This window comes from Geotrypetes seraphini, chromosome 14 (genome assembly GCF_902459505.1).
Source record: "Geotrypetes seraphini chromosome 14, aGeoSer1.1, whole genome shotgun sequence".
Lineage (NCBI taxonomy): Eukaryota > Metazoa > Chordata > Amphibia > Gymnophiona > Dermophiidae > Geotrypetes > Geotrypetes seraphini.
Window position 1 is genome coordinate 26,615,819 of NC_047097.1, and position 23,073 is coordinate 26,638,891.

Genomic DNA, 23,073 nt, shown 5'->3' on the forward strand with positions numbered 1-23,073 from the left:
GCACAGATCTTAGTAGGACGCTTTGGGTCCTATTAGTCAAGAATGACGAGAACCACCGGAGTGCTTGATCGACGATTCTAATACGTGTGAGTCCGGCAAGAGGGTGGGGATGATGGATGGTATTGAAGGTGGCACTGAGGTCTAAGGACCAGTAATCCATCGTTTCCTCTTGTCTAGTATGTTCTAGCAGTCACCGATAATGTCTGCTAGAGCTTTTTCTGTGCTATGGACTTTCCTGAAGCCAGATTGGTACGGGGAGAGGACATTCCGTCTGACAATGAAGGCTTGGAATTGCAATAGTACAGTCTTTTCAAGGATTTTGGAAATGAGAGGAAGGTTAGAGACCGGTCTGTAGTTGCTGGGTTCATTTGGATAAAGGGTTTTTTTTGTTTTTTTTTTAAATTGGCCTGACAATTGCTGATTTCTAGCTTTGCAATACTGGTTCGTAGGTGTAGTGTTAGATGTGTAGGTCGGTGGGTTGGTTGTCTTGTCTGAAGACTAGGTCAGGGGTATTGTCCGCTGTGTGGGTGGTTCAGGATATGATCTCATGGAAGCTGATTGCACATTACCAGGCTGCCCTCCCCTCATCAAAGAATACATAGCTGAAATTATTTAATGAATGAGCCTTGAAGCATAAGGAAAACTGTTTCCACCTTGCTAGACACCATATTAATAAAGCACCTTTAAGAAAATGTGGATCTGATGGGGGCAAAGGAATTATCTGCAACAGTTAACAGGATAATGAGGCAAAAGGTGACTTTAGCAGCTCCAATCTAAGGAGTTTTCTTAGGATTTTCTTGCGTAGGTCACAGCTCCAATTATTGCCAATGCAACTGAAAAAGCTACGCGACCACAAATGGGGCAAGTCTATAATAGGTGTGCTAATCTAGGCACTAAGGCCCAGATTCTCTAAACCAATGGTTCCCAACCCCATCCTAGAGGACCACCAGGCCAGTCAGGTTTTTGGGATAGCCCTAATGAATATGCATGGAGAAGATTTACATGGCTGACACCTTTATTAAATGCAAATCTCTCTCATGCATATTCATTAGGGCTATCCCAAAAACCCGACTGGCCTCGTGGTCCTCCAGGACGGGGTTGGGACCCAGTACTCTAAACGGCTGTGATCGTGTGTGAGATCGTGCGATGGCATTATACAGAGAATCGCGCCTCTGGCAAAGGTAGGTGCCATAAATGTAGGCCAGGGTTTTCAAAACCTACATTTCCGGTGCTTGCCTTTGATGTGAATTGCGCCTCCATAGGCACTTATGGCACTTAATGCCACTTCTGGCATTAGCCACACCTACCGTGGTGTTGGGGCACTGAAAAGCGCCTGTGGAGGTGCGATTCTGGTGCCGTTTATTAGGCGTTGGTAGGCGCCTTTGAAAATCGGTTTAAAATGTTATTTAAACTGTGTGTTTCGCTTAGCTTGGTGCCGTTTATAGAACCCAGTATGGGCAGAAGCTAGAGGGGCACCAGGGAGGGAGGGTTCTTAAGTGGGCAGACTTGTTGGGCCGCTGGCCCTCTTCTGCCATCATAGTCTGTTTCTATATTCTGTAACAACAAATATGTGCGCCTAATGTGTAACAGAATGCTAATGTAAGTCAGAAATTAGGGCTCTAAACTTAGGTGCCATCACTTACGAGATCTGACAATTAAGTTTGCGAACTCATCCTAAAAAAAAGTGCTACATACCTCATTGCTGAATATCACTACGGTCACCTTCGAAGTACTCCCCTTGGGAAGCAATACACCAATGCCAGCACCTAGTCCACCCTTCCAAACAATTTTGGAACTCCTTTTCTGGAATGGTCATCGGAGCTGTCATCGTATTACCCTTGATGTCCTGAAGGTCATCAAAATGTCTTCCATTCAATATTTCCTTTATCTTTGGGTAAAGAAAAAAAGTCATTGGGGGCCAGTTCAAGTGAGTAGGGAGGGTGTTCCAATACGGTTGTTTTTTGGCTAAAAATTCCCTCACAGGCAGTGCCGTATGAATTGGTGCAATGTCGTGACGCAAAAGCCGTGAGTTGGCGAAAAGTTCAGGTTGTTTTCATCTTTTTCACGCATCCTTTTCAGTATTTCCATAGAAACAGGATGGCAGATAAAGACCAAATGGCCCATCCAGTCTGCCCATTTGCAGTAACCATTCTAAGAGATCCCACATGACTATCCCAGGCTTTCTTGAAATCAGACACTTCCAAATAGTAAACGTGGTTAACTGTTTGTGCAGCTGGTACAAATTCATTATAAACAACCCTTCTGATATCAAAAAAGGTTAGCAACATTGTCGCTTGATTAGGACTGGCAGAACATTTTGGGTTGTGGAGACTTGGCTGACTTCCATTGTACACTTTGATGCTTTGTTTCAGGGTCGTATTGGTATACACATGCTTTATCACCAGTGATAGTATGACCCAAAACATTGTCTTGCCTCTCCAAAAGGTCTTGGCAAACTTCGATTCTCCTTTGCTTTTGTTCATCTGTGAGCTCCTTCGAGACCATTTTTGGCGCACACCTTTCTCATCAAGATTTTCAATTAAGATTTTCCTGTTTCTCTGTCAATGTTTACTTGGTCTGCTATGCTTCTAATAGCCAATTTTTTTTTTTTTTGACTCATGATTCGACAAATGTTTGCAATGTTTTCGTTGGTTCTGCTCGTTACCGGCTGCCCTGAACTTTCTTCATCAGTGACGCTTTCTCTCCCCCTCAGAAAAACGTTTAATCTATTTGTGAACCGCCGTTTTCTTCATGGCATTATCCCCATAAACTTGGACTAAAATGTCCCCGATTTCACTTCCACTCTTGCCAAGTTAAACAAGAAATTTAATGTTTGTTCGTTGCTCTATTTCAAGCTCCAACATTCTCGCGACGGCACACAAAACCATGCAACGATAACGAATGGCACTCGGCAAGACTCCGCAACCCATCGACGCGAACACAGCTGTGAGACACTGATATCCCAAGGTGATGGAACCTTATTGAGCTGTTTGTATAGCGCTGCCAATGTAAACGCACCGAGGCAAGTTTGTGAACTTAATTGTCAGACCTTGTATGCTGGCTGTAAATGTAGCACCTGACTTTATTCAATAAAGTATACGGATGAAATAGTCGGAATGCCCATGACCCATCCATGCCTCTCCCATGCGAATGACCCCTTTGTAGTTACACACTAGAATGCTTAGAGATTTTGGGGGAAATTCTATATGAGGAGCCTAAATAACTTACCCCAACCTTTACAAAACCACAATAGCAGTTTTTAGCGCAGGCCGGCACGCCGAATGCTCTGCGCTGCTCCCGACGTTAACCTCCATTTGTGCACCAAACGTTAAGAGGCCTAATTTTTGGCAGACTATATAGAATTGCCCCCAATTTGCGTGCAAGTCCCACCACTCTCGGGAAATGCAACAATTCCTTTTCTGCCCATCATTAATCACAGAGGCTGTATGCGCAGAGACTAAAGGCAACAAAGTACCGCACAAATGGCCTAGCGAAGCTCCTCATTGTTCCTAAAACCCTGAAACTGACCTAGTGCACCCCAAACACACCACCCAAAATGATATCAAAAGATCAGCTCTGAACCCGAATGAGGTTCAGTGTGACGCACAGCAGATTCTATCCAAAGGGAACGACGGTGAACCGTTTTCTACTGCTCAGCGCTTCCAGAAAGGTAGATCTCCCTCTGCCCCCTCCTCTGCTCGTGAGCTCTGGAGAAAGAGACGATCCTCCATGCCAGCTTCTGTGAAACTTTTTTGTCCAGGATCCACATTCGGCCGCTGGGCTTTAAGTAACCACACATTACAAAGCACCAAAGAGAGTCGTTCAACCCAGCTAGATTAGCAGCCAGCATCTTGCATCTGATTCTGGCATTTACAGAAGAACGACTGGGGAGCCTTTCCACTGCAGGCTGTACGGAAACCCGTCACCTACAATACATTTTTACATTAATTTTAAAAAAAATTTGTACTTTGGAGGTGCTTTGTAATAAGTTAATGCATGTGGTTAGTAGCATCTTACGTTACACAGCGCATCGCTTCAGTCTTGTTTGGCTCTCAAGACTATTTGCCACAAAATGAACATGGTGGCATGTCTATATAATCGGTGACATAGCCAAAAGCATGCACCAGCTTATAAGACAGATTCTTCTGTAACCGTTTAACCCCAACAGCTGACTGGTTCTGTAATCACACACTTTGAAAATTATTATTTTGCTGCAGTATGAGTGGTGCTTGCTGACTGAACATCCAGCACTCCCCCCTCCCAAAATCAAGACATGGGCTTGGGAGTACTTATATATATTTATCTATCTGTATGTGTATATATATATATATATATATATATATATATATATATATATATATATATATATACACACACACACACACAGTAAGAGCAGTCCTTGATTACAGCTGGGTCCTTGCAGGGTCCTTGATTTTTGATGTGAAAGACGAGGAGGAGAAGGACTTACAAGTCTGCTGCCATCCATCCTTCCCCTTTCCAAGTTTCCTGGGCTTTTCCTCCTACTTTCCGTAGAACTTCTTGTTGAGGAGGAAGATGAGAAGATTCACATTCACCTTTGCACGATCAAACAACTTCATGACAGCTACACCTTCATACTGCAGCTGGAGAAGGTCCTGGCAAGAGAGAGAAAATGGGGTACCAATGAGCCTTGGGTCCCTGAGAGCATATATTAAAGATGCAGTCCCCAAGCAAGAGCCAGGATGCTAGAACTAACAGACATTTCAGACAAGACACGCTGGAGGCTTAATGAAGACAAGATTTCTGAATACAGTCTGTTCTGTTGGTTCTCGGAGTGGGAATTCACTAGAAGACCTTCTGTTTATTGGTACACCTTTTGAATGATATAACTAATGATAATCAAAAGACCTCTCCTTCATATATATTTACGTATAAACAATTTTTGAAGGACAGATCTTTTGATGGTCATTAGTTATTGTTCTCTTCCAATTTAATTGCTAGATTTTTTGTATTCCTTCAATATAAACACAGAAACATGAAACACGATGGCAGATAAAGACCATATCTAATCTAATCTGGTATTTCTGAGTCACGCTATGCCTAAACAGGTTCAAGGTGACTTACAATATTTCGAATTACAGAATGAATATACTACATTTTAGTGGTTTGAGGAGGACAGAATTATGAATAAGGGTAATAGAGAAGAGAGAATGGAGGTTCTTTGATTGTATGGAGTAGAGGGTGGGATTAATGATATTAAATATTCTGAGTTAGTTGTCTACGGTGTGTATAGAGACCCTATATGCTTGCCCCATGCTGCTTTGAATTCAGATTCAGTCCTTGTTTTCACCATCTCTGTTGGGAGGCCACTCTTTCTATATATCAATATTTCCTTATATTATTCCGAGTCAATCCCTTTCCAGCTTCATTTTATGGCTCCTCATTCCATAGCTTCTTTTTACTTGAAAGAGACCCTCTTCCCACCTTTTTTCCAGAGTATGCAAATTGAGATCTTTAATGTATGTTCCCCAGTGACATAGCCTTCCTAAAGGCGTGGTGGCGCCCCTCCATGTACTGATCTCCCTTACCTTAGCCACAACCCCCCCCCATGTAGGGCCTTCCAATGCCCCCAACCTCCCTAGTGGCTACCTCAAAATTCCATGGTGGTCCAGGGGGGTCCTCTGATGTAGTCCGGGAGGGATCCAGTGGGGTCAGCCAGGAGTGATGCTGATTCGCTCCTGGCCACTTTAGTGCCACAGTCAAAATGGTGCTCCTAGTGGCAATCTTGCATGACTACCGCTAGGGATCCTATTTCAATATGAGGAAATTTCCCTGGGATTATTTTAAAATCATTTTTGGGCCTTTAAGGCGACTTGTGGTATATGCAAGAAAATTTGCATTTGCATCTCATTACTTATTAATGTGCAGTGACTTAAATATTGTTGTGCTATTTTTGGACCCGCAGTGTTAGGGCTGTTTAAGTTGGTAAGGGCCATTTTCTGCGATTTAAAGCCCTAACGCTGCTTCATGACTTCCTCCCCTATGATTGCAGGGCTCTGAAAAGACCCACAGGAAATGCTTCCCAATCAAGGACTGATACAGAAATGACTGGAATAACATGGCTATAAATCGGGGTTAAAACTCGTGGCCTGAAAGGAACTCAACATTTACATCAAACTGTCTTCAGCACGGGCGTAGCGAAGGTAGAAGGAGGTGCCTCCTCCCACACTCCCTCCTATAACTCCTTAAATCTATGCCAGTGCGAGCAACTTCACCGGCCTGCTGCTTGCGCCGGTGTTAGCTTTCCCTCTGACGTCACTTCCTGGCCCCGCAACCCGGAAGTAATTTCAGAGGGGAGTCAGGCTGGCGTAGATTTAAATAAGTACGGGGAGAAGGGAGGGTGCGAGTGTGGTGTGGGGGGGCAGAGAGGTGCCAGCACCCTCACCAAGACGACACCAGGGGGTGGTCTTCCCCCCTCCCCCCCCCAATTACGCCACTGGTCTTTAGTTCCATGTTTCTGTTCAACCATATTGTATTCCCATGGAGCACATGAGTAAATAATTGCCAAATTGCTGATATGGGACATCACACACACATTTTTACCTGATAATGTAACATGAAAGTTTCCATTTGGACACCCATGAATTTGGCTTTCACTTCAAAATCTCCCACTTCTTCTGTGGGGCTGATTTCAAATATCACGTTCTTGAATCTAAGGATTAGAGAGCAAGGGAAGTGCATGACGGTTAGTTCAGGAGCCCTAAAAACAGCAGCCCACCCTGCCTGTCCTTCTACCCCATCCCTGGCATGCATACTCAAACCACCTGTTACCCCTCACCCACGGGCACCATGTCACTTTTTGGGAGAGAGAGAAAAAATACTAGTCAACATTCGGTGCTATTTAACCATCCAGAAACGGTGCTGACTGGTTACACTTTATCTTGGAATAACAAAGGTTAGATGAAAAGCGTTACAGGTTACACAGAATGCGGCAGCAAGATTGATAAATAATTTTGTCTAAATATGATCATATTTCACCTCATCTCCAAAAATTGAATTCGCTACCAGTTGCCTTCAGAATACAGTACAAAGCTTTTAATGATCTGTCATCAATTTTTGTACAGAAATATTCCTGAATTGATGAAAAATAACATATCTACTTAAATTCCTAAAAGATCTTTGCGTTCTGAGAATTTGGCCTTGCTGGAGACGACTGTGAATCCAAGGTTAGCTGATACTAGCAAAAAGACCTTTTGCTGTGCAGGAGTTAGGATTTGGAATAGAGAATGACACAGGGGAAAAATCTGTCCCCGTCACTGCCCCGTCCCCGGACCGCCGTCCCCCTAGCATCTACCCTTCCCTCTCGCCACCTCACTGCCCATCGGCACTGCTCGTGCAGTCGGTGCATTTTAAGGTTTGAGTAGCTTGTTGAAAGCCGCCGGAGTGTTCGTGCAGTCGCATGCTTGTGTGGGCGGAAGCTTCTCCTCTGACGCTCTGGTGGCTTTCAACAAGTCTCAAACCTTAAAACGTGCCGTGAAGGTAAGGGGGAGGGAGATAGATTCGGGTAGGTAGAAAGGAAGGAGGGGGGGCCACGCGCAATCGGTGACCGCGCGCGTTCCCTCCCTTAACTGCGAGGACAAGGCCATTCACCGCTCCACGGCTGTTGCGCCAGTGTTGCACTTACAGAAGTGCTTGTCCCCGTACCTGCACTGAGTGTCTTTCCCCCCTCCACTGTTTTGGCGGGTTACCCACAGCTACTCGCAGGTAACATCCACCGTGTCATTCTCTAATTTGGAACTCTCTGGTAGGACAGCTACGGATTTGTTGTGAGAAAGGCATGTTTAGAAAATTACTTAAAACACAGTTATTTGTTAATCCTTTCTTTTAGACATACCTTTTTAAATTTATAACATTTTATTGAAGGAAATAATTAAATATAATGTAATACAAATAGATTTTCATTTCAAATAGATTCACAATTATAATATTTACATACATATTTCTAACATTCCTTCAAAATATATTTCCATATTGTCCAAATCAACCCCCCTACTACCCTCTACCTCCCTTCCCTCCTTCCCCCCCACTTCCCCTCTCCCCTTACCCCCTCCTTTTTTTTTCTCCTATTCACATTGTATTAAAGTAAGTAATAAAACTATAATATAAAATGAAATTTATCATTCCTTCAATATACATTTCAATATGACCTATTTCATCCTACCCATACACCCCCCTCTTTTGAATGGAAGATGACACATATTACCAGGTATTACAAAATTATAAATGTTTCCAAAGCTTCAATGTAAAACATTAACAATCATACTTCGAGCTCTAGAGCAGGGGTGTCAAACCTGCAGGCCAAGGGCTGCTTGCGGCCCCGTGAAGTATTTTGTGCGGCCCCGGTCGAGGGCGATGCAGTGTTTTCCTCTTCTGCCCCCGAGTGTTTACCATCTTGCCGGCTCCCTCCTCTGTCTTGCTGCAGCGTTTGTGCGGCCCCAGAAAATTTTTTATCGGCCAATGCGGCCCAGGGAAGCCAAAAGGTTGGACACCCCTGTTCTAGAGGAAAGATTTTGAATATAAGGGTCCCAAATTAAAAAAGAAAAAAAGTATACATACCTTTTTTTAGTAAACCTGATTAAATGTTTATGATCCACACTCACGTTATTAATCTGTGTCTGATATGCCATTAATTAGGTTAAGTTCTGTTTCAATGCAAATTCATTTTAGTATTTTTTAGCTGTGAATTTTAAGCCTTGTTTGTATGTTTGTTTTATTATGTTTTAAGATTATGGATATATGGGAGCCGTGATGCAATTCACAAGGAAGCTGCCCTGGTTTAGGGGCACAGGTCGACGACGAGGCCAGTATATCCCCCACAAAAAGGAAGTTGTGGGTTAAGGGTTGTAATAGATATAGGAGGAAATCCACAGGCTTCCCGCCATATGAGGAAATGGCAAATAAACGGAAGACAGAGCAACCTGAAAGAGGAAGAAACTGACCCCTTCTTTTACGAAACTGCAATAGCTGTTTCTAGCGTGGGGAGCTGCACAGAATGGCTCGCGCTGCTTCCGACGCTCATAGGAACTCAATGAGCATCGGGAGCAGCGCGAGCCATTCAGCGCAGCTCTCGGCGCTAGAAACTGCTATCGCAGTTTCGTAAAAGGAGGCCTGAGTGTGAGGTGTATTGAAGCATCACTCACTGATTCGCTTGCAGATCCTCAATTTCTAGCAGTACCCCTTTCTCATGGAGTCGGGCCGCTGTGTATTTCAGAGAAATCTTCTTGCTCTTCTTCCCCTTCATCTCTCCTGGCTTCTTGGAGACTCTAAATTCAAAAGAAAAGGAGCTGACTTCTCCACCAATACAATGTTTTCTTGCAATATTAGCCAACACTGTCGGTATTAAAAAAAAATACAAAAAAATGTTTTTAGGATATTAAAGTAGTCGACATTTTTATCACAAATATTTGTGAATGTAAAATTTTGAGATTTTTTTTTTTGAAGTGTTACATATTTGCTCCACATTTTGATTGTTTTCTTTTCTTTCTTTTTTTTTTTTTAGTTAAGCAAATTTTTATTAAGTTTTCAGGAAATAAACAAAAGCAATGCTTCAAATTGTGAAAATTTTTTGTTTTTTCAGTGCAGTATTCCGCTCTGACTAACTGACTTTACTGGTATTTATCTTTTAACACTGTTTGAACTTATTTCCATTGTTTTTCAAAAAAAATGGTGCCATTATCACATGGCAATTTGATTAAAATGACTGTGTGTGCACTTACTGCCATCCACTTTTTAGGTGGTAATGGTTCATGTGTTTGTGCATTAACCAGTAGGTGCCCAGAAACATAGCTATGCAAACCGGTGAGCGCAGAAAAGCCCATTCTCTGCCCCTGACCTGTCCCCCCTCACAAAAATGTGTGCGTGTGGTTGAGGTGTGCACATTTGGCAGTTCCTGAGTGCATCCTGTGGTACCGCCATTTTTAGCTGCATCACACAGGTTGCATCACAGCTTAGTCAAAGAGCCTCCAATTGACTTAGAGGAAATTCTTGAAGACACGCCAAAGGTTAGCAAGCTAATAGAGAATGACACGGTGACAAAATTCATCACCGTCCCCGTCCCCACGGATAACCGCGGGAAACCATCTTCATGTCATTCTTTAAGGAGAGAGGGAAGAATCAGAGTATGAATGGCCACAACCACTGACCCGCAAGCTTTGCTTTGAAGAATGCTGGTGTAGAAGGACTGAGGTTGAGATAGACACTAAAGAATGAGTCTCTGGTATCCAGATATTGTGATGTCATAATGCCTCATTCCACCAGTGCCTAAGAGCCAATCACATCAGTGATGTCACAATGGCTTCATTATCTTTGGCTCACATAAGAATCAGAGTATGAATGGCCACAACCACTGACCCGCAAGCTTTGCTTTGAAAAATGCTGGTGTTGAAGGACCGAGGTTGAAATAGACACTAGAAAACGACATGGGATTATTTCCCGCGGGGACGGGAACGGTGATTAATTTTGTCACCGTGTCATTCTCTACAAGCTAACCAACCAATCCAGTAGCATGTTTTCTAAAAAAAAAAAAAAAAAAAAAAAAGAATTTTACGGCACCAGTGTTGCACTTACAGAAGCGCTTAGAGGTGTGCTAGAATGCCTAAGGCCGTCGTGAGCATGGTTTGCGCCGGAAGTGGCCTTAGGCATCCTTAGGTACCCCTGGCACTTCCGCAAATGGAGGCTTCCAAAATTGTGGCCTACAATTAAATCGCCGGTGTAAAAATAAAAAAAAACCCGCAAAATTGTTTAAGCGGCGCCGATTCGTGATTGACATGCTATCGGTGGCCTCTTCCTAGGTGGTTAACTCAATTTGGCACCCACTGAATTTAAAGCGCATTAGTGAATTCACAACCCAAGCGCAGAGATTGCATTCCGTCCCACTGCCTGATCCCGAGTGACTTGGTTCAGTTACCCGCTGGTCTCGCTCACACTCACTTGCCCTTGCTCGCCAAGTTATCCAAACAGGTTTTGATGTAGCTCTTATAATAGTCCACCTGCTCCCCGTAAAATGACGCTTTGGAATTCAATGCATTGTACGTCTGTTGCAGTTTCACCAGTTCCGCCTTTCGTCTCTGTCGGTATCGCCTTTGATTCCGAATATCCTGAAATCAGGAAAGGTAAGACAAGGGTTAACCAGAGCAAAGCTTTCTCCAGCTAAACAATCTGAGCTATGTGCCGTCATCCATCCTATAATCCAAGGAATGGTTCTGCACGTCTCGCTCGGTGCCTCTGGGCTTCTGAAATACTGCCTACAAATCACCAGGGGTTAGCTGCCAAGTTTTTCCAGTATGTCCTGTAATCTCTCCTTCCAGATGCAGTCTATCGGCAAAATTTACCTCCCCCCACTTTTGTACAATAGCTGTTTCACTGCACACGGTTAAAAAAAAAAAAAAAAGTTGAAAAATCAAAATACGGAAGAAGAACTGAGGCCAAAGAAAATCACTGCTCTCTTTGCCAGTAGGACGTGACCTGAATATATTTAGTCTGTTCTAGGCATAACTTCCAAAGCCTAGCCTATAGGTCAATCATATTGACAGTTGTCCAGTGACCCGTGGGAAATTAATTGGTGGATTCAGATCAAATCTCAGTCATCTATGACGGTGAAGAGGAGGCAGGAGTGTTAAAAGTTAGAATGCTTATTTGTAGGCTTCACAAGCAGGTGAAAAAGCTACATGAGCAGAGAGATTAAATAGCTCTATTGCTTCCAGAGGTGGACTCTTCTGAACAAAGATCGCATTTGCTGGCAGAGTAACATATGCAGGCTCACATGTGTTTTGCATGCACTTTCCACCGCTGTCAATCTTGCCTCTCTGCAAGCATTAACTTAACTGGAGAATTCTTTTTTCCAAAAACTGCAACCTCAGAAAATTGATTAGCAGTACCACAAAATTACTCTAGTTCCTTAGTGCCAATGGTTCAGCAGAATCCCCCTACTGTACAAAGCCTCCTGTTTCCTGTGACAACTCTTGAGGCAAACTCTTCAGCAATTCTGCTGCATGCTGGTATGTATTCGAATATTACACATAAATTTTCTAACTGTGCTTGTCTGAATAATTAATTTTGGAATTCTTGTGGGTGGTGAGGCCGGACCTCAGGTATTGGTACTGGATTGGAGAGAAGGGAAAAAAGGAGGTGCAAGGCATCTCGCAGGGAAGAGGGAGGGAGGATTAGGGATGCAGGAAGAAGTGAGAGAGGATCAAGGTTAGTGGTGAGGAAGGGGTATGGGAGAAGGAAGAAGGACCAGATATGGAGGAGAGAAAATTAGGAATAGTGAAAGAGGGCGACAGGACCAGGATAGGAGATAGACAGTTGGCGTGGGAGAAGGGGAAAGAAAACTGGAGAAGGGGGAGGATGAAGAAAGAACTGGGATGGGTGGAGGACAAAGGAAGAGAACATGAAGGTTCCAGGTTTGAGGGGAGAGGCAGAAGATGCTAGGACTGGGAGGGAGAGAATCCAGGATCACACAATAAGAAGATGGAGAAGAAAGGTATTTGACTAGAAGGGAGCAGTGTCCCTCTTCTCCTCAATTCTGTTCTCCTAGCATCTCCTCCATTATCCTTATCTTTTCTTTATCCCCCTATACCTGGCCCTTAGCTCTTATACATCCCTCCTCCCTAAAATGATCTCCTCCCCCCATTAGTCGCCTCGCACCCAATCATCCTCTCACCCCCTACAAGCTGATGCTCTCCTACCTACTGCATCCTTCTCGCGTGCAGCAGGTATCATGGCAATTTATGGTGAATCCTTCAGATCAAGTGCAACATATACTGGCTTCTGGAAGTAGAGGAGGTGGAGGACATGACTGGGAGTGCAACTACCATCCTCTTCCCAAAAGCAGATAAGAGAGACGGGATGCCAGTTGCTGACAATTCCATGGCAGAGGACAAATTCTGCAAACCTTGCCATGGTATTGCAGGCGTCTCGCTTATAATACAAAAGCTGCAAGCTAGGACATCTCTCTATAGTGTCTTAACATAAGCATGTGCTTCTAACAGTTTGGTCCAGTACACGTCCATTACCTTGGCGATATCGTTGATGAGATCCTGATATCGGTTCTCGGGGTTGACCATTCCCAACTCAGCCAGTTTCTTTAGGCCAGCCTGGATCTTCTCCTTTTTCTCCTTCAAGGTAAGGTTGTTCTCTTCTTTGATGGATGTCACCTTTTTCATCTTGTCGGGGGTTTTTGCATTCCGGATGGCTCGTCGCTGCATGGCCCTCTGGTGGTCTGTTTCCTAGCAAAGACACAGAAGAATCCATAAGATGAAGTTGAAGAGTAATCTTCTTCATGTCCCATCCTTAAAAATCATTTAGGGCTGAGCAAAATTTAGATAAATTTAAGGGAAACCTTAAAAGCTTCTTATTTAAAGATGCTTATGATTGCTAACTGATCTCTGGGTCCTTCCTTGCCAAATTCTGTTTTACTTATATTTAACAGTAATACGATTCCTCCCATTTTCCTCTTGTTTTTAACCTTAATTGTACTCTTCTTTTAAAATTGTATTTCTCCCTACTATCCTGTTTTCATATAAGTAATGTCGTATCACTAATAAGTTTAATTGTTCCTCATTTTAATTTTTTAATTGTCAAACGCTTAGAATTTATGATTAGCGTTTTATCAAATTTTAATACAACTTGAAACTTGGATATGTGGAATGATGTCCCGGTGGAGGCTATTTTACATTACATTACAGATTTCTATTCCGCCATTACCTTGCGGTTCAAGGCGGATGAAGGAATAGTCTGAACATTTTCTAATTTGCTAAGGAGTAGATAGTATTTCAGGTGAAGTTTGGGACATGTTTGGTTGTGTTATATTGGTTTTATATATTTTTTGAAGAGTAGGGTGTTTTGTTTCTTTTTTGAAGGTTTTGTAGTCTGTGGTCAAGATCAGTAGATTGATGATTTGTCTGTCCAGTTTCGCTGCTCTGGTGGCCAGAAGGTTGTCATATAGTTTTCTTCATTTTACATTTTTGGTTGTCAGGTATGTGACTATTGTGTGGGTTCTCCTGTGTCTGGTTGAGGTGGATTGAATTAGTTGATTGTTCTAGTAGATTGGGCTGTTTCCATTTATAGCTTTGAATAGTAGGCAGTGGAATTTGAAGTGTACTCTGGCTTGTATTAGGAGCCAGTGTGAGTAGTGGTATGCCTCTGATGTGGTCGTATTTTTTCAATGAATAGATAAGTCTTAGGGCTGTGTTTTGTATTGTTTGTAGTTGTTTTATCATTGTGTTCAAGTTTATTTAAAATTTGCTATTCTGCATTCTGGCAAAACCCTCCAAAGCGGCTTACAATATGAAAATTTAGGGAGAGGGAGATGGCGATATCAAAAACATGAATGAGAGGGGAGAACTACAAATGGATGGTGAAGAAGGGGAGGGAAATACATATAGGTGACTGACTGTGTGTGCTCACAAATCACGTCAAAAAATAAAATGGAATATTTACAAAAAGGCTTAGGGGTATTCCTTCAGGAATAGGCATCAGCAAAAAGTAATGTTTTAACTCCAATTTGCAGTGGCGTAGCAAGGGTGAGAGGCACCCAAGGCGGTGGTGCCCCTCCCCCATTCATTCCCTGAGCCCCCTGCTGTGCATGCGCCCACTACCCCTATACCTCTAGTTGTTCACCGCGTGAGCAACTACTTCAACGTGCTCCTCGCGACGGCTCTCGCCCTGATGTCACTTTCATATGCGCGGCACCTAGAAGTGACATCAGCGAGAACCGACATGGTCACGAGGAGCACGTTGAAAGGTGTTGCTCAGGGCTGTGAATAACTAGAGGTATGGGGAAAGGGGGGCATGGGGGGGCAGAGAGGAGGAGGGGTGCTGGTGCCCACACCATGACGGCGCTCGGGCAGACTGACCCCTCCCTTACTATGCCACTGCTGATTTGACTCTATCTAGCAACGTATGAAGTCTCATAGATGTTGGAAGAGCATTCCATAAATGAGGGCGATGTACAATGAAAATTGCCTGTCGGATATGTTCATGGACTAAAGTACGATATGAAGGGATAATAAGATTTTGATTTATAGATGCGAGAGCTCTGGCAAATGTATATAGAAAGAGAGATCTGGCAAGCTATTGTGGTTCTCCAGATAAAAGGATTTTGAAAGAAGCAAGAGTATTTTATAGGCGATTCGATGTGGAAGCCAATGTTCTTTTTTTAATAAAGGGGTAATATGGTCAAATTTAGAAACATTGTGTATCAGTCTAATTGCAGTATTTTAGATGAGTTGTAATCTGTGTATTTTCTTTTTGATGTAAGTTGGCATAAAGAGAGTTGCAGTAATCAATCTGTTGAAAAATCAGGGAGCGAACAAGAATATTTAGAGCAGAGGGAGAAAAAAAAGGGATCATATGGACCAGGTAACTGAGAACAACAGGGTCTCGCAACTTGGTTTATTTGTTAATTATAACTGAGTTTAGAGCCAAAGATGACCCCTAAGAACCTGGCTTCATGGAACTACAGGATTAGACATATTGTGAAGTGGGATCGAAGTAGGCAGTTCAGAAGCTCCCTGTGAAGAAAAGATTTTTCAGGATTCAGTTTGTGGAATGAGCCAATTGGTAATTAAATTTAGATTTTGATGAGGTATAATTATCTGCTTAGAAGTAAAGAATTCGAATATAGAATTTGAATGTCGATGTCTAGCAGTGCCTAAGTGAAAGCACCATACAACACCTAGGGACACCTAACGATGCCTATGTTAAAAGTAAGTGTGGTAGAGGGGGACGGAGACTGAACAAAATGGTTGCCTGAAGCGCTCCAAAGGACGCCACGGAAAAATTATTTACCTGCTTAATGGTTAAGAGGAAGGCTAAGACCTGGATCTATCCAGCTGAATCTGTGTCGACTCAGCATTTATCTGGTCCAATGGATGCTTTTGTGGAGCGGGGACTACCAGTTGTGCCGGGTGAAAAGTTCTTGGCTGGAGGTGGGAGACAAATGGAGGACTCCAGCTTCTCCCTGGAAGAACAAAGAGCTCCATATCAGCCACTCTCACTTCCTGCGTGTGACGACGCAGGGAAAGAGGAGAGCGGCGCAGTTCAGCCTGCAGACTGGAGAGAGAGAGAGATGGCTTCGCTGCACAGACATCGCAGGCTGATTCAACAAACTCAGCTGCGATCTGGTGAAGCCTTGAAGATGACAGGGGAAATGAAGGACCTACTTCATCTCGATTTGCAGAGGTACTGTGAAATTATCTGATTTAGAATTAATTTCAACGATTCCAACCCTGATTAAACCACCAACGATTGACCTGGACTCTATTTGGGAAGCCATTTCCTCAATACAAGTATCTTTGGGTACCCAGATTCAAACTTTTAACTTCCTATTGTGCTGGAGTACTTTCTGACTCTTCTAAATTAAAGATACAGTTCAAGAGACTAAAATTGAGACACCGCAAAATCAGTGCCAACTTATGATGAGAGATAGTGCTAACTTCACCTTTAAATTAGAGATATTGGAAAATCTATCTAGAGGACAAAACCTCAGACTAATCAATTTTCCTAAAGTAATTTCTATTACACCTCTTGATATGTTCAAGAGATACTTATCTGAAGTTTTGAAGGTTCCACACAGTCTTCTTACCCACCAATATCTCAAATCTATTACATACCATTTGGTAAGAAGAAATCGGAGAGGGGACAGCAAGATCTCTCAGTGGATAGTTTGGATTTAACAAACTTCTTGGAAAAATCTGAGATGGAAGTAGTGACTTTGGCCACACTTTTTGTCCAGTTCGCATTGGATTCAGATAGAGAATGGCTGTTAAAAATGTTCTTCAAATATCAAAACAAATTGTTTCTGAATAGAAATATTGGAATGTTTCCAAATGCAAAACCCAAATTGCTCTGGATTGGGCCTAGACTAGATAACCTCCCCACCGTTGTTACATTGAAATCAGGTATTTCATTACATATAGATTTCTCTTCTAGAATTTTGGGTATTATTTTAAGATCAGATAAATTCTTTGGTGAAAAAGTGTTTTGTTTAGTTTGCGTATGTTGAGGAAAGTTAGGTCATTATTCCATCAAGAACATTATTCAGTGTTGGTACAGTCCACTGTGCTTGCTCAGTTGGATTATTGTAATTCTGTTTACTTGGGTATTAAACAGGGTAGTTTAGATCTGCTACAGTTGATACAAAATACAGCAGCTAAACTTATCTTTGGAAAGAGAAAATATGACCATGTCTCGCATTTATTGAGAAAGCTGCATTGGCTTCCAGTTCATCTTGGAATACAATTTAAGTGCGCTTGGGTTATTTTTTAGCTTCTCTATGGTATATTTGACCCTTTAGTTCCCTTATATTAGAATAATACTAGATCTTGCTATTCGAGGATCACACAGATATATAAATTTTATTATTTCCCTTTTCTACAGGTCTTAAATCTGTTGGGAAACTTAGCCAATCATTAGAGTTTAAACTGGTAGAAATTTGGAACAAACTTCCCGATTCTGTAAGATTGATAGGTCAGTTGCAACAGTTTCGAAAAGATCTAAGAACTTGACTTTTCGCACAATTCCATAGTGGTTTACCTACTGAAGTGATGCACTACTAGCCTTTTTAATCTTTTAGTTTTACGTTTTATTATATATTCCGATCTTAATTATTTATGAACTTACTGAAGTGATGTTCTAATAACATTTTTAGTTTTTAGGTTTATATATCGCCATATACCAATGTCTTAAAAAGTTGTGAACCAAGTCGAGCTCCATCAGGAGATGACCCGGTATATAAACCAAAGACTAGATTAGATTACCCCAAAAAAAACAGAAGCAATTTTTGCTTCTACGACACCAGGTCATAAAGTTGGGGGCAACTTTTACTCTGATACCCCTGTAAATGTTTGATTAATCTTCAGGGAGTTAAATATATATATTTTGAAGCATGACAATTAACCACTTTACCCGCTATAAATTTAGTTGTTTCTTCTAGTACTCCATTGAATCTTCAGGCACAAATTTCGTAAGAAAAAGAAGGCCAGCCCATAGTAAGGCACTCATTTTTTCTTTACCTTTTAAAAATTTGAGTATAAAATCTCCGTTGATATCACCGTCCCTCTCTTCTTTATATTGGGGACTGACTAACTATTGCGTTAACAAATTATTCGAGGGTGCACAACATATATGAATAATATGTTCATATAATGATTCAAAATGTTGTGTGATCATGTAGAAGTATAGAACCAAAAGGAACAAATCAAATCTGCCTTTGATACTTTCACTGGCAATAAACTCCCTCCCTGAGCTGTTCTGCGAGGGAGTTTTTTTGCCAGTGAATGTATCAAAAGCAGTTTTGATTTGTTCCTTAATAATTTGTGGTGTGTTTAATTCCCATTGTACAGCTACTATGTTTGATTTGTTATGATCATGAAAACTTGAAATTTAGGTCTCCTTTTACAAAGCTGCGATAGCAGTTTCTAGCGCGGCGAGCCACGCTGCTCCCAATGCTCATTGAGTTCCTATGAGCGTTGGGAGCAGCGCGGGCCATTCAGTGCGGCTCCCCGCGCTAGAAACTGCTATCGCAGTTTTGTAAAAGAGGGGGTGAATAAAGAAATAATTACAAAACAAGAATTTGAATGTCATCTGCATAAACTAGGGTTACTAAACATGCGGAGTTCCCCGGATGACTTTTCAGCACACAACGTCACCGGCTAAGCACCACAAGGCTACTTTACCACACCTGCTCATTGGTTGCTGGTGTTTCCAAGATCTCTGTCAAGGTCTCCCCTGGCTGGAATCGGATCACATCTACAATGAGTCGCTTTGTGCTGAAAGAAAAACAAAGCAGGTGCCAGACACAGTCAGAATATATGAACCTGCAATAGCACGGCTCATAATCGGAAAGGAGGGAGAGACCTCGCAGTTGCAAGATCCCCAGCATCTCCGTCGGGCGTCCCTATTCATCCTGCCCCCTCTATCATCTCCCTCCATTCCAAAGAACTTCAAGTTAGAGCCAAGCAGAACCATTGTCTCCATTTCTAAGTGCAGTTCTTCCACTCAGTGGCATTATAAAGGGGGAGGGAGCTGGCATCCCTCCTCTTCTCCACCCCTTGCTCCTTCCCCATCCTCTCTGCAGCAATCGTACCCTTTCCCTACTCCGCACCTCTAGGCAACATCATCAAGCACTCCTCATCCTATTAACTTCAGAAAACTAGTTAAAACCAACCTGTTTAACCGATTTGTAACCAAGAAGTCTTAAAGCCTTATCCCTGTATTCTACTTACATGTACTCGATGTCCCTACATTGTGACTTTCTCTGTCTCTCTCCCTCCCTACAAATATTCATGTATTCAAAGACGTCATTGTTATTTTTTTTCACCGACTGTCCAGCTCTTTTTATTGTAAACCGCCTTGAACTACTATGACTTTGGCGGTATATAAAAATAAAATTATTATTAAAAAATAAAAAATTATTAACTTCCCAGGCGCGAGCAGCATCGCCAACTCGCTGCCCGCGTCTGCTCTCCCTCTGATGTCGCTCTCGGGTCCCCTGTGCCTAGAAAGTGACATCAGAGGGAGAGCCGACGCGGGCAGCGAGTTGGTGACGCTGCTCGCGCCGGGGAAGTTAAAAGGCACAGGAAAGGGTGCACGTGGGCGGCATGGAGGGCGCCTCGCACACTCGCTATGCCACTGCTTCCACTAACTCAAATCTCAGCACATATGCTCCCTCGTTCTAGAACAGATCATTTAAATTTAAGCCACTTTTGCATGCTTAAATGTATAGAACACAGCCGTCCGCACATGTATGTGCATATCTGAGAGTTGCGAATCTCAGCACTCAAATGGCCTAGCATGCAATTATTGGAGGGGCGAGAGTAGGCCCTTGATGCCAGCAACTTACAGAAAACTGTATATTGTGCATATTTATTTAATTTAAAATATTCATAGTCCGTATATCAAAGCATCTATGCCTATTACAATAAAACATCCACAATCGACATAAAAAACCTCATAAAACATTTTTACAGCATATTAAAACAGAAACATTAAATAATGAAATCAAACAACCAATGTTTCATCTCATTTAAGGGCCCATTTGCAAAAGCTTAACATTCGATAATGGAATTAGCGTGTGCTAAGAAGCTTATTTTATACCTATAAGCTTCTTGGTATTTAGCATATGCTAAGCGTTAGTAAATGGGCCCCTAATAACAAACTGCTTTATCTTCAACGGCTAAATCACACCCGTATATATTAACTCTACATCCATGGGGTTGCACATCATACAGACTCATGGACCAGGTCATTACTGCAGAAACGTCTGTGGAAATAAAATAAAATTTCAATTTTTTTCTACAATTCATGTTTGTCATAGCATAGAGATTACTTGGCAATGCAGTGGCATACCAAGGGCTGGGTGGTTCACCCCGGGTGCAGGGTGCTCAGGGGTGCCGGAGTGGTCACAGCTCTGAGGTCTACTGGTCCCGGCATCTGACGTCTGCAACTCCACGACTGATCCACGCACCTTCCCACAACCTGGGAGGAGGGGGATTCTCCGGTCATAGGAAGAGGTGCTTCGCTCCGGGTTCCCGCCCCGCCAGATACACCTCTGTGGCAACGCATTCCACAGGATCGGCCCAGCAATAGCAAACACACACTCGTATTGTGAAAAAGCTCATCAGTTTTACAGATGGAACACAGACATTTCTGCCCTTCAAATCGCAACAGTCATGAGACATTTTGAACACTGATTTAGTGGCACAGCAGAAAACACAAGGATTTCAAGCGTGTCACCTTCAGATGCAATGATTGTTGCAGATCTCTGCACAAGTTACTGCCCTTTCCACAACACAGGATCTCGTACATAAAACCCCTGTTTTAATGTAGAGATGGCAGAACTCACTTCAACAGAATCGTCTTGGCATCCTTCTCTGAATTCTCATCACCCAGGACGTCAAATTTATTGGTCAGTGTGAGAGAGACCTCCGTCTTCGCCAGGCTCTCCTTGTTGGCATCTCCTGCGTTGCTAGATTCCACTCCTATGGAAGGAGGAAGACACCCGAGAGAACAATCAAGGCTAAACTCCAAAGGGATTTCTCCCGTGTTCCTTCTCTTAGCAGGACCCCCCAGTTGAGGCAGGAAGAATGCCCACCTAAGATTCGGAGTCAGACTCGGGGGTTGAAATTCAAAGTGATTTAAATGGCCAGGAGAGGCTCCGAACTGCTTAAATTGTTTGTCTCGGGCTATTCAGATATCAAGTGGCTGCAAAATATTATCACTGATCACTAAACTGGCAATTTTGTACAGAGTCCAAGAGCGAAGTTGGCACTTCAGCGGTTAAGTGTCGATGTTTAGCACTCAACCTCTTAAGTTAAGGGGCCAAACTGGACTGCAGAAAACTCATGCCCGTCTTTATTTGGGTTTGCTTAGGTGATTAAATGCTGAATATCGCACTTAACCACATAAAAGAGAGCTAGTCACACAAAACTGTTCAGAGTTGGTGCCCGGGCGTAGCCTGGCACTGGATATTATGGCACAAAACCAGCGAGGCCTAAAAAAGGCTCACCGCCACCTGCTCAGTATTTTCGGCTGCCAATTCACCCAAATTTAGGATCTCAAACCTCTGCAACCTATAATTTGGCCTGTAATTTCTCTGCTTTGATTTAGGCACTTAAAGTAGGTATTGCCACCAAGGCCCACATCTTGGCTCCGCCCCCTGTAGCCACCCACTCTTCAAGACCTTGAATATATAAACTCAGCTCAGTCAACCTTCAAAGTAGTTGAGATAAGGGCTTAGATAATATTCTATAAGGGGGTCCCATTAGCAGCGGTGTTGTGAGAGAAGCCGATGCCCATGGTGGAAGCACTCGGCATTACCACCCTGTGTGTGTGCACCTCCCCACATGTTCTTCCCCGCTGCACCTTCCCTCACACCTCTTTCCCATCTTTGTTGGCAGCAAGAAGGCTGGAATATCTACTGCTCACGCTGGCTGAGGCTTCCTTCTGATGTCACTTCCTGGCCCTGCACACAGGAAATGACATCAAAGGAGGGACGAGGCCGACGCGAGCAGTGCTTAGGACAGCCTGCTCACTGCCGGCAAAGTTGTAAAGAGATCAGGGCTGTGGTGATGTCAGGACAATGGGGACAGGCAGGGGGATAAAGAGGAGAGGCGCTGGTGCCTATGCCAAGTCGGCACCAGGGGGCAGACTGCCCTCTCCTTTACTATGTCTCTGCCAATTAGGAGCCTATTCTACATGTGTAATCGGGCATATACGAGGGTCATTTCATAAATAATGCACACTATTTTTTTTTATAATTTACATGTTTTTGTTTTTTTTCAAGTACAGTTAAACCTCGGTTTGCGAGTAACGCAGTTTGCGAGTGTTTTGCAAGACGAGCATTGCGAGCACCCCCACCCCCGAGAACTGGCATTGCCCCCCCCCCAATGAACCGGCTTCGTTGGCCCGCCAAACACAAGCCCTTACCCCAATCTGGCACCAGCACGCAGCACCAACTCGCAGAATGTGCCAGTGCCTGAAGATCCTGCCTCTTGCCTGGGCTGGGGCTTGAGCATCTGCGCATGCTCAAGGCTACCTGGCTCCCGCTCTCTCTGAGATTCTCGGGGAGAGTGGGAGCCAGAAGGCCTTGAGCATGCGCAGATGCTCAAGGCCCAGCCCAGGCAAGAGGCAGAATCTTCAGGCAACAGCATGTCCTGTGAGTTGGTGCTGTGTGCCGGTGCCAGATTGGGGTAAGGAATATAAGAATTGATGCTGCTGGGTCAGACCAGTGGTCCATCGTGCCTAGCAGTCCGCTCACGCGGCGGCCCTCTGGTCAAAGACCAGCGCCCTAACTGAGACTAGCCCTACCTGCGTACACTCTTGTTCACCAGGAACTTGTCTAACTTTGTCTTGAATCCCTGGAGGGTGTTTTCCCCTATTACAGACTTGGGAAGCACATTCCAGTTTTCTACTACTCTCTGGGTGAAGAAGAACTTCCTTACGTTCGTACGGAATCTATCCCCTTTCAACTTTAGAGAGTGCCCTCTCATTCTCTCTACCTTGGAGAGGATGAACAACCTATCTTTATCTACT

General features: G+C 43.3%; 1 protein-coding gene across 1 annotated transcript in view; it reads right to left on the reverse strand.

Annotated features, from left to right (window-relative positions):
* Nucleotides 1-331: 331 nt before the first annotated feature.
* The window catches only part of IQGAP1 (IQ motif containing GTPase activating protein 1), a 134,468-nt gene continuing 111,726 nt past the window's right edge, over nucleotides 332-23,073 (reverse strand). Inside the window, exons 32-38 of the mRNA XM_033920190.1 lie at nucleotides 20,885-21,020; nucleotides 18,722-18,809; nucleotides 13,053-13,265; nucleotides 10,969-11,135; nucleotides 9,180-9,302; nucleotides 6,583-6,691; nucleotides 332-4,634 (exon numbers count right to left, since the gene is read on the reverse strand). Coding sequence (XP_033776081.1) covers nucleotides 4,521-4,634; nucleotides 6,583-6,691; nucleotides 9,180-9,302; nucleotides 10,969-11,135; nucleotides 13,053-13,265; nucleotides 18,722-18,809; nucleotides 20,885-21,020 — 950 coding nt within the window. The 3' untranslated portion in view covers nucleotides 332-4,520. The remainder of the gene's footprint in view (nucleotides 4,635-6,582; nucleotides 6,692-9,179; nucleotides 9,303-10,968; nucleotides 11,136-13,052; nucleotides 13,266-18,721; nucleotides 18,810-20,884; nucleotides 21,021-23,073) is intronic.